At 40.4% G+C, this 12901-nt stretch overlaps 1 protein-coding gene across 3 annotated transcripts in view; it reads right to left on the bottom strand.

Annotated features, from left to right (window-relative positions):
- Window positions 1-8166: 8166 nt before the first annotated feature.
- Window positions 8167-12901, bottom strand: part of cpped1 (calcineurin-like phosphoesterase domain containing 1) — a 33925-nt gene continuing 29190 nt past the window's right edge. For all 3 annotated transcript variants that reach the window (XM_029456856.1, XM_029456858.1, XM_029456857.1), the window contains one exon: window positions 8167-10582. In XM_029456856.1, the coding sequence (XP_029312716.1) occupies window positions 10356-10582 (227 nt within the window). In that variant the 3' untranslated portion in view covers window positions 8167-10355. The remainder of the gene's footprint in view (window positions 10583-12901) is intronic.

Here is a 12901-nt window from a genome sequence, read left to right as displayed (position 1 = left end):
CTTTTTGTATAATTAATTAGTGCTTCAATCAGAATTTCCTAATGTAAACCAGCTTCTAGCCAATAGTTTCCGTCTTCAGGCTTATAACAATGGAACATTAGCACTAGAGCTAACTATACGTTAGCAAATATCCCCTTCTGAAAGCTTCCTTTGTTCATGTTAATGTAAACACTTTCTGTGTGAAAACACTGACATCTTTAACATGGCTCTAGCAGCTCCTCAGCAGGTGGCCTTCCTGGCAACTGAGCTCACAGGATTCGCAGGAGACGCACATCAGAGGGAACTGTTGTGCACCGCCGCAACATTAGATTTACGGAGCCAAAAGTATTTCAGGTGTTGATTTCTGGGATTCGGTTCAGACGTCGATGTGCAGAAATGATAATGTTTCTCGGTTTAGTCGAGTCAACCTGCAGTTTATACTCATGCAATGTAGGCTCACTGTTGTCCTCGCAGCTTCCTCACAAACACAGCTTTCATGTTCACACACACATGTAGTGAAACACACACACACACACACACACACACACAGTTGGTGGGTGGCAGTAGCTCCATAGGGACTTGGCTTGGGAACCAGAGGGTTGCCGGTGTCCTTGAGCAAGGCACTGCCCTCCCACACCGCTTCCCACGGCTCCGAATACTACGACGGGTTAAATGCAGAGTGTAGATTTCACTGTGTGCTGTGTACATGTGTGTGTGACCATTAAAAGACTCCATTGAGGCGCAGGTGCTCCTCGTTGTCCTGATGAAGCGCTCCTGTCTCTCTCCGCCTCTCAGCCACTACACTCACTTCCTGTGTGGAGGTAAATAACAGCATTCGGCCATTTTTAGTCGGCAGGTGGCTTGTTGTTGGGGAGGTTGTGTTCTACGTACAAACAAACTGTTGAAACAATCTTCCATCTTCACTTTGAGAGAGTGGGAGTCCAGTTGGTGGTGGTGTGAAGAACAGTATTGTGGGTAAATGTCACAGAGAGCCTTCTGTTCCATATCTGACTAAGTGAACAAAAAGATCCATCCAGCACTTTGTCTGCTCCAACAACATGCAGAGAGAACGAGTCTCAAGAATCGTCAGATTTCTGCAGAGTAATGACTGTCAATGTCATCTTTCAGTGCAAACACACATACACATGATGCAACTGCGATGCAACTATTAAAAGCTTTTTCTAAATGTTTCATGGACAAACTTTGACACACATTTTTTAAGCAGACAAATTACTTTTGCTTCTTGCCCAAAGTTCAGGTACAGCACAGCGCCGTATATCTCTCTATTTGTTGGCACCACGGGTTGATTAATGTGCACAGGCCCGGGGCCTGAAGTGTCAGAGAGCTTCACGTACAAAATGTTGATCAAAGAGACACGTAGCAACCAGGAAGAGACTCAAAATGACTACAAAGAGACACAAAATGACCACAAAGAGATACAAAAGGACTACAAAGAGACACAAAATGACTACAAAGAGACACAAAATGACTACAAAGAGACAAAAAAGAACCACAAAGAGACACAAAATGACCACAAAGAGACACAAAATGACTACAAAGAGACACAAAATGACTACAAAGAGACAAAAAAGAACCACAAAGAGACACAAAATGACCACAAAGAGATACAAAAGGACTACAAAGAGACACAAAAGACTACAAAGAGACACAAAAGGACTACAAAGAGACACAAAAGGACCTACAAAGAGACACAAAAGGACTACAAGAGACACAAAGGACTACAAAGAGACACAAAAGGACTACAAAGAGACACAAAAGGACTAAAAAGAGACACAAAATGACCACAAAGAGACACAAAAAGACCACAAAGAGACACAAAATGACTACAAAGACACACAAAATGACTACAAAGACACACAAAAGGACCACAAAGAGACACAACAGGATTAAAAAGAGACACAAAATGACCACAAAGAGACACAAAAGGACTACAAAGAGACACAAAAGGACTACAAAGACACACAAAATGACCACAAAGAGACACAAAAGGACCACAAAGAGACACAAAAGGATTAAAAGAGACACAAAATGACCACAAAGAGACACAAAAGGACTACAAAGACACACAAAATGACCACAAAGAGACACAAAAGGACCACAAAGAGACACAAAAGGACCACAAAGAGACACAAAAGGATTAAAAAGAGACACAAAATGACCACAAAGAGACACAAAAGGACTACAAAGACACACAAAATGACCACAAAGAGACACAAAATGACCACAAAGAGACACAAAAGGACCACAAAGAGACACAAAAGCACCACAAAGGGATGCAAAACAGCTGCAAAGACACAAATAGTCTAACAATGACTATGAGAAGGGACAAAAACATCAACAAAGAGACACAAAAGGACCACAAAGACACACAAAGCAACTACAAACCTATTTTGTTTCATCCCACCATTGACGACTTCTCGCTCCTCTTGTCGGGCGGCAGGTGATCCACAACTGCTTCAATCTTGTTTCCGCTCAGGATTAGGAAATGTTCCTCTCCAGAGTTGCACGCCGAGGCAAGACAAAGGTTTGTATTCCGATGTGTGCACTTCTCTAGTTAAGATAGTTCAGTCATCTACACCTACAGAGCCACTAGCAGGGCAAACATGGGGAAATAGGTTGAAGGTCATAAAATAGATTTCAGATTTAGGATCAGGATGGAGTGTGATAGCTGGTGTGTCAGCAGGCTGTTCTCCTAAAGGTCAGTGGTTGTCCACAGAACAACACCTTCAGATGTCTCCAGCAGGGTGGAGTTCCTCTTCGGGACGCTCTCCGCTTTAATTCTGACATTTTAGTTAAAAACTTTCCCCCTGGAATTCAAATGAGAGAAAGAAAAGAAGCATTTAGTTCGAGCAGGAAGACAATTATCACTTGAATGTTCTCATCACAGCCGGTCTCCACCTCTCAATTATTATCCAGTGAAGTCACTTAGCTATGTTCACGCACCTTTCTGTCTCACATGTTGTGTCTTCCCCCGCCACTGAGTGTTGGGTTTGATGGAGAAGTAAGAAAATGTCTCAAAAAACAGGACAATGTGACTCACTGGTCTGTCATATTTATGCATAAATATGAGATTTATTTACTGGCATAATGCAACAGTTGGGATACAGCTACGACCAGTCAGACTACGTGTGACTTGTGCTTATTTTTGACCCCTCTGAATGCTAGAATCATCAAAACATGCTCCATCTTGGCAAGCGAGCGAGGAGCGCTGAACCCCGCCAGCTCTCCCAGTCTGTCTCGCTGGCTGCAGGCCCAGAGGGCAGGGCACAGGGATGGATGGGCCTGTCGCCGGCTCTCTGCTGCCCAGATGGCTCGCTCTGTCAGTGGGCTCACTACCAGGAGGGGTGGCGCCCTGACGTCAGGCCACGATTGGATACGCCAACTTTCATTTGCTTCCCCCCAACACCTGTGGACTGCGTGGAGAAATGAAGAGGTGGTGGTACCAGAGCCTGGCTGAGTGTGTTTGTGCATGTTCTTGCACTTCAGAGCCAATTTAAGTTTAATACTTGCGTAGAGAAAATTAATTGGATATTAATGGTCATTTTGGCTGAGATTTATCACTTGGATTTGACAAGACAATCTCACCACAAGGTCAATTTAGTAGCTAATCTGGATCTTTTTATCATATCGCACCATCTTCCTCGGCAGATGGAGTTTGCTCAGTTGTGAGGAAATCATAAATGTTGAAATCTCCATTTCTGTGAGAACTTTAAAGCTCCTGTACTCGTCAGTTTTATATCAACAATGGATGAGAATCAAAGATGTGTAACGTGAAAGCTTGTTGTTTCAGACATACGAGAACTAGAAGGACTCATTATGTTGTAGTTTGACAGTTGCAACTTTACTGTTTTGGCGAGTGAGAGAGTGAAGCAGTCGCATCAGGCAGCAGTTTAAATTAAAAAGCTATAAAAACGTACTCATCTGCTCAGCACCAAAATGGCAAACAGAGAAAGTTAGCGACTAGCTGGGGGGCAAAGATGCCTTTCGCACCTACCTTGCTTGGTAAATTCTGACTTTTTAGGTTGATTCTTCCCAAGATTACAGGTGTACCACTACCTTAGTCCGGCAAAATAAGTGTTGTCTCGGTCCGGATCAAATTTCTTTGGATGGTTCTGACTTTCGGACCAATTACAGGAAGCGCTGGCCGGCCGGAAGTAGCTACAAATCTGTGTCCTTAAAACCAATTCAATTGGCGCAACACAATATGATACTGTCAACTATAAAACTTCCACATTTCTCCTCCTGCTGCCTTGATATTCTCCCTTCAGGCAACACCTTTCTTCCCAAGTAGTTTCCCACGGGCCCTGAAATCTGCAGTTATTAAGCCGCTCTTTAAAAAGAACAATGTTGACAATTCACTAGTGAACAATAAAGTCTGGGTTTTAACAGATTTGCCTCTTGGCCCGAAACAATTACCAGACAGACTCAGGGAAACTGAGAGGGAAACTGAGAGGGACGTTGACACGTAATTACACATCTGAGCGTTCAAAAGTGACGTGGCGTTCCCCAGGGCTCCATTCTTGGACATCTTCTCTTTAACATCGACATGCTTCCACTAGCTCAGATTATAGAAAACAACAAGATATCGTAACATAATTATACAGACGATACCACCAGGTGACCACACAAGCACTGAGTAATGGCATTGAACAAATCAGTGATTGGATTTAGAAGAAGAACGATTAAAAAGTCAGCGTTCAGCTTCAGTCGCAAACGTTAAAAATCTTCAATTCCTACATTAAAGCAGTTACAAATATCACCTTAAGAATATATCAGGAATTATAGGACTCACGTCTCAGCAGGATTTATAAAACGTGTGTTTATATTCAGTAGGTTTAAGATAATACAGTCTGATATGCTGCGGTACAAACGCACAGATCTCTCAGAGTCTGGTTCAGGTTCTGCTCACGATCCACAAAGTCGAAACCAAACAGAGAATCAACTTTCAGTTTTTACGCAGCTCTGGCCTTTACTAAATTAACTTATCATGAACTGTAACTGTCATTTTTATTCTCTGGTCTTACTCTACTTTTCATTTCTCATCTCGATCTAGTTAATTTGACTCTTTCAAAGGTTTTCCATATCTTTTTATATCGTGTTTCTTTTCTTCTTAGGTCCTTTATGTTTTGTGTAAAGCACTTCGAATGACCTTGTTGTTGAAAGGTGCGATACAAATACACTTGCCTTGCCTCGACTCCTCCGTGATGACATTTGAGTGAATCAAACAAAAGTGGATTCAAGTCCTCGGGCATTATACTGCAGAAGAGTTATGTTTTTGTGAAATGACTTTCTATATTCCAACAATAGGAACGGGAGTCCTAACTCATGAAGCATGTAATTTAACTGCCTCAGCTGTCATTACTTTGAGTTTGAACACTTTGATGAACCGTGGATGAACTGGCTGCTTCACCTACATGGACTGTTGCTCCTCAGATACTCATGTAGCCAAAAATATCCGACGGACAAATCGATCTTTTCACCATCTGATGATAACTTCTTGGATTCCATTAGGAGCCAAAACACTCAGGCGAACATGAAACAAGCTCCTCTTGTGGAAATACTCCCTCACTATCATTTTGTACACAAGCCTCTGTATGTTCAAAAGCAGGTGACCTAACACCCGAGTCCCCTACATGTACTTGAAGAGCACACTCGTATGAGGAAAAACATCACTTTTGTGGACTCTCCACCCTGGCAGCTGATGAAAGTGTTGCTGAGAGACGCATGCATCTTTTATGTGTGTGTGTGTGAAGTTGTGTGTTTATGTAACACGTGTATGTCTTCATTTGTACGCGTGTAAGCACTGGGGGACACTACAACAGCGCTTTGGATCAATAAACATGAACTAGCTTTCATCTGCCACAGTAGAATGAATCTCCTGAGGAACTGAGGTGAGAGTGAAGGCCACGAAGCTGACCTCACGTCCGTCCACAAAGCTGCCACCGTGTGAGGACATTTTTTATTTTATGTGCAGTATCAACCATTCGTACCGAGGCCCTGAGAGGCAGGAGGGGAAACAATTCTGGGGAGGTGTGATCTAAAGGGTTTTCTCTCCTGTGTTTACGAGCAGGCGAAAAATGTAATCTGTGAAACAGTCGGGGGAAAGAAAGTGATGCCAGGTGAAAAAATAAAGTGTGGACGTGTTTATCCTGTACACACGACATCTATTGCACGTCTGTCCGTCCTGGGAGAGGGATTCCCTCCTCAGTTGCTCTCCCTGAGGTTTCTTCCATTTTTTCCCCTTTAATTTTGGGGTTTCTTTTAGGAAGTTTTTCCTTGTGCGATGTGAGGGTCTAAGGACAGAGGGTCTAAGGACAGAGGGTCTGAGGACAGAGGGTCTAAGGACAGAGGGTGTCGTAACCTGTACAGTCTGTAAAGCACACTGAGACAAATGTAGAATTTGTGATATTGGGCTATACAAATAAATTTGATTTGATTTGATTTTGTTTTTTTACATGAGGAAGTGCACTTCAGCCTCTTGTGGCCGGATTGAGTATTACAACAACAAACACAGAAATTATTCTGACAAAGAAAATAAAAGATTTGACCAACCAAAACTGGTTTTTCCCACCTGTTCCACAGATTGAAAATATTAATTTTATTTAAACTAAAAGATTATCCTGGCATATCCTTTTCTTCCACCTGTTCTTAAATCATAAGCACAGGACAGAAAACTATTTAGATCAAACGTAACAAAATAAATAATCAGGATGTTTTTCTCACTTGCCTCTCAGGGCGTCCGTACGTTTACCAGCAATCAGCCAAATGTTCTTTTACAAATCATTTGCAGCAGAAAGACACTAAAACTCAATTTCGGAGCCGAATATGTTGAAATGTGAATGCGCCCTGGTGTGTTTGGTTCTATGAATGAATTACCGTCCTGTAAGCCGCACACTCAATCTCTGCCGTTGTGTCCAATAACAGTCATTTGATTGACTGTAGAGTCCTCGAGCAAACAATCCCCTCCTGCTCACTCCCCTCTGGCTGCGCTGGAGTCAGCTAATTTCTGATTCAACACAGAGAGAGAGAGAGAGTGGAAAGATATATGAACATTGTGCATCGTGCGAGTTGGATTTAGCTGAAGATGAACGTGTTGATATTCTCATTTTAAAATTTCTGTGAGTAATTAATCGAAATTAACGCACTAATCTGACAGCGCTAGTTATTTTATATGAAGGGTTTTCATGTACGCGGTAAACTGGTTCAACCAGACGGCCAATGCAAAGTGCAGAAAGAGACAAAGACCCCATGTGAGCAACACTTCGGTAAGAACAGAAGAAATCAGCAGTTATTAGTAAAAGAAACTGGAAGTTTGAATGTGTGCAGATTTAAATATTATTATTAAAATCTGCTTTTCACCTGTGATCTCTTAGCCCCGCCCCCCTCTTTCCCATTGTCGTAGCTTGTTCTGTTAATCTCTTTATTACCATATTATTATTGTATTATTAGTATTAAGGCCTGAAGTGGAGCTTGAAGTCTAGGGGGAATAGGTTTCCATAGAAACTTAGGTCAGACTCATTTAAACCAACTTTATAAAAACAGGCTTCCTGAATATATATATATATATATATATATATATATATATATATATATATATATATATATATATATATATATATATATATATATATATATATATATATATATATATATATATATATATATATATCGTCTGATCAGTGAATCCTGCTTTATGAAACAGCCTTCTGTATAAATGACTGACAGCAACAGCTGGATAAACATAAGAGGTTTAAGTGAAATTGGATGGAGTTCAAAAGGTTACGAGACAATATGAGTTACGTCTCACGAGAAACACGTGCACGAGAAGTTTGTGCAAGAATGACAGAAGCCCGGAGAGATGAGCCTCTCCGTCTTCTGCAGGATAATCTTTATTTCTTTAACAAGTTGTGTAAGGTGCAACATTTGTTTTGTTGTTGTAATACTCATTTTGGCCACAAGAGGCTGAAGTGCACCACTGCCCCGTGTTCTTAACAGGACTAAACAGTATCATGTGTTCTTCCAGGTGAGTTTTAATTCCTCCACACACACTCTAAACACACGTTGCTTGTGTGTTAGCAAGTTCTGTAGCATTACTGTCGTCAGTGCTAATCTGCTGCGTCTCCGCACATGCTAACACATTACAATAAACACAGTAACACGCTGCCGTCATTAGATAAAATCAACATTTATTATACAAAAATACAACCGATCATGTCACAGTCATGGTGTCCAGTATTGTCATTCTTTAGAAGTCAACAGGGGAACAAGTCAAAGAGCGTTCGTGGAGCAAAAACAAAATTCACACACAAAGAAAGATAAAGAACGATGTGAGTGAGTTCGGCCACCGTGAGGATATAAAAATAGATAAGGACATAAGGTTCCTTCTCAAGACAGGAAATGAAGGAGATGGACTGAGTCGTCTTTCTTTCACACATCACACTCATTATCCATTCCTCTCAGACCCCCCCCCCCCCTCCCCCCCCCTCATCACATGCTGACTTTTTGGAAAAGAGACAGAAACCGTCTCAGTGTGAAATGAGGTCAGCGATCACACCGCTGATGGAAAATCACCTACAGACCACGGACACACACACACACACACACACACACAGACTCACACAGATGTGTTACTAAAAGGTTGCCATGACAACACTCTTAAATTCTCAGTCGGCCAGGGGCAACTATGAGAGTCTGTGTGTGTGTGTGTGTGTGTGTGTGTGTGTGTGTGTGTGTGTGTGTGTGTGTGTGTGTGTGTAATCGAGTAGAGTCATTTAGGGCTCACAGAGAAAGTGGTTTTCTTGCAGTAATGTCCGTTTTAAAGACACGTTCAGGACGGTGAGTCTCAACTCTCCCATTCAGGAAATACTGATCCCATTAATCCCATTAACCCCGTCAGCGTCAGCCGGACTCCACTCTTTTAGTTTGGCATTCAACAACACACCTCATTCACATCAAGGATCCCGACTAATTAAAGTGATTAGGCGTGATTTAAACGTTACGCGCTGCATCAGAGATTTAATCTTTGGTCCAGTGATGAAATGTTTTCATCAACAAAACATCAGTCAGGGAAAACCATTCAGTTTGATCTGCACGTTCATAAACAGGACCGCGAGCTGGAAGAAACCACATGGATATTGCAACAGATATTCATTTATTATTATCATTTTTTAGATTATTTATGGACCCGTCTTTTTTTGTTGCAATCGCCTTTTAATGTGTTATTATTCAGGAATCACTTTACGTGACAGATGTCATTGTGAGTGGCGGGGTCCGACATTCCTGCTGCTGGCTTTAAAATCAGCAGTGCTGTAATTTAAGTTATTGTTAATGCAAAGTGAACATTTCCTACGGCTGCTGCTTCACAGTAAACCGTATAACTGGCAAACCAAGGACGGGGGGGGGGGGGGTATTTGTCAGGGAGGTTAGCTCTGACAAATTGAGCTTTATTTTTAATAAAGTATATCAGTTTTAAATATTCCCACATGGTGTCACCCGTGGAAATTCTTCTTCATCAACCGGAACTCATTTTGATTATAATTAATACAGATTTAGAATAATCCCTCAAACCAACATGTAATAAAATAATATCTAGAAGATCTTTTAGGGGCTATAAACACACAGCTCAAAGTCTGATCAGAGGTCAGTCCCACATCTTAAACATCGTCCCCCGTTTAACATAAAACACACACACACACACACACACACACACACACACACACACACACACACACACACACAGTGATGTAAATGGTTTGCATAGGATAACAAGGCAGCTGCAACGAGTAGAAACAGCTGCAACAGCTGGATCTTGTAGGATCATTAAAGGACAGTTCCGCTGTAATTCTGAACATTTTATAACATGTAGTTGCATCATCGTTGGTTTAAAGGGAAACTCAGATATTTTTTATTATTATTTTATTTCCCCATCTTTCCCACTGACGGCTCAGATTGTTATTAAGTGTCTGACAACAGAGAAACTGTTTTATCTGTTTCTTATTGCGTCTAACCAAGTCTCGTTCTGAAATCTCGCGAGAGTTTGACTCTGGAAACGAGAGTGAGAGTTTGTTGCGTTGTACCTCAGTGTGATTTGAAGTATTTTCCCTGTCATGGCAGAATATTTAGCAGATTTTGACGATCGGGAGATTTCAGATCCAGAAGTTTCCCTTTAAACTCGCTGCCATCGTCTTATTTCTGATCCAACATACACACGCCTCAATTTAAATCTTCAAACGATTTGTTTCCACAATAACCTTCATGTGTGCCTCTAAGAACCGGCGCTCAAAACTATAAAATCAAAACAAAAACAAATCACAAAAGAAACCTCCAACTTTTCCTGGTTTTCCGTCGTCCGGCCTTCAGACCTGCAGCAGCTTCCGGAGGTCGTCGTCCACGCCCCGCGCGCTCAGCTGCTCCAGGCTGAGGTAGCGGTGGACGATGTCGTCGGCGGTCACGACCACCACCCTGAGGCCGTGGGTGTCCTCGCCGAGCTGGCACCCGATGGCCGAGCTCACGACCATGTCGAGGCCGTCGTGGCGACCGCCGGCGTTTCGGTGATAGTGCCCGGAGAACACCGCCTTTACCCCTGTGACGATGAGAGAGCTGAGTGAGCAGAGCTGCAAGAACTCAACAGACACAGAATGAATCATCATTAATAATAATTATATATAATAATAATAATAATAATAATGATAATGATGATGATGATAATAATAATAATAATAATAATAATAATAATAATAATGATAATGATGATGATGATAATAATAATAATAATAATAATGATAATAATAATAATAATAATGATAATAATGATAATAATAATAATAATAATAATAATAATGATAATAATAATAATAATAATGATGATGATAATAATGATAATAATGATAATAATAATAATAATAATAATGATAATAATAATAATGATAATAATAATAATGATAATAATAATAATAATAATAATAATAATAATGATAATGATAATAATGATAATAATAATAATAATAATAATAATAATAATAATAATAATAATAATAATGATAATAATAATAATAATAATAATGATGATGATGATAATAATGATAATAATAATGATAATAATAATGATGATAATAATGATGATGATGATAATAATAATAATAATGATAATAATAATAATAATGATAATGATGATAATAATAATAATAATAATGATAATAATAATAATGATAATAATAATGATGATGATGATAATAATAATAATATAATAATATAATAATAATAATAATAATAATGATAATAATGATAACAACAGGCATCGCGCTCTTTAGAGTGCCGTGTAATTCACACCACGTCCGACCCCCCCCGTCCCTCATGGACACCAAGTGAAGGTGCAGCGCTCACAATAATTAACACCCGGCGGCACAAAATAACCAAAATATGTCCACAAGGACTCGACGGGTTTAGTGATTTCTGCTGCTCCAGTTCCTGGTTTCTGATGGATGAATGTATTTTTTACTTCTTATGTGTCGACTCATTTTGTCCAAACAGTAAAAAGCAAACATTCCTTCAGGTGTGCCTTGAATTTGAAAGCAGTTTTCTTTTTTTAAGTGAGGAAAAAAGATGAAACTTTAGCACAATATCATCAATATAATATATAATGGGATACAGCAGCAGCAGTGCGATCATTTCCTCTCTATTAACCTCTTCCAGAACTGTCGGAACAAAATGTTTTATGGGTAAAGACTCGACTCCCCGAGTAACAGACGAGAGGAAGACTCACATCTTCATCTCGTCACCTCGTGCCCCAAATACTGTGAGGAATAACATTTTCCCAACACAATAAATATAGATCATAACAGAGAGAAACGCAGATTTACTTGGGGAAATGTGAGATGACTGCACCAGATGTATCAGAATCAAATCAATAACTGAGGCAGCCACCTTTAATATTTATTCAAACAAATATGATTTTGTTTCTTCTTGATTTTTATGAATTGTACCTCTTTGTCTTTATAATGTCCTGACGTGACACTTTGTCCTTGTTGTATTCATGTCATAAAAAGAATATTAAATAGAAAGACCGGACATAAGGGAGGACAAAGACAAGAACAGATGAACTAGTAAGTAAGTAAGGAGGTACGTGAAGGACATGCTTGGGAGCTTTCCACTTGTAGCATATTTTAAAAAGCTGGGGAGCTTTCATTAACGGAGCCACGATTTTCAATTTATTTTCAATTACACACAACATCATTAACAGAGTGGTGAGGGGAAGGCTCTGCCCTGCGGCAGCGACGCCGTGTCACTACAGTCGAAATGACTGCACACTTAAAAACGAGACGCAAACACAAGACTCACTTTAAACGAGCGGGGCAAAGTGAGTTGTGTTGCTGCGAGTGAAGGTCATCTGTGAAGTTTCACTCGAACGAGGTGTAAAACATCATGTTTGGATTTGGATTTAAGAAACATATTTGTTGTGTTCTTTAAGATTAGAACAGATTTAGAGTGTAACAGTTATAATATATAGTGACCTGTTCCAATGTGCACTCAGAGCGGCTCTGTGAGTTCCCATGGAGGGAAGTCTGGCTGCTGCTTCTCCAGAGAGACAAAGCAAAAAGAAAACTGGCAACAAAAGAGGTTAAATTGCGGTCTGTGCGTGAGGAAGACGTCGGTCTGTGCGTGAGGAAGACGTCGGTCTGTCCCAGGAATCTGAACAACAAAGACGAGGAAGATCCGCTCCCAAAAGCTCCTGCGTTACCCGCTGCTGATACCGCATCAGCACCGTGAAATTGCCCTGAATCATCAAGTCCGCCACTCTGCATAATCAAACAGCACCAGAATACAAATGTGACCTAAATTTATATTAATATTCAGAGCTATGCGAGGACAATGGTTGGACCATTAAATAATTAATCTGCCAACG

The sequence above is a fragment of the Cottoperca gobio genome, chromosome 19 (assembly GCF_900634415.1).
Source record: "Cottoperca gobio chromosome 19, fCotGob3.1, whole genome shotgun sequence".
NCBI lineage: Eukaryota > Metazoa > Chordata > Actinopteri > Perciformes > Bovichtidae > Cottoperca > Cottoperca gobio.
Note: the sequence above shows the minus strand (reverse complement) of the source record. Positions and strands in the feature narration are given on the sequence as shown.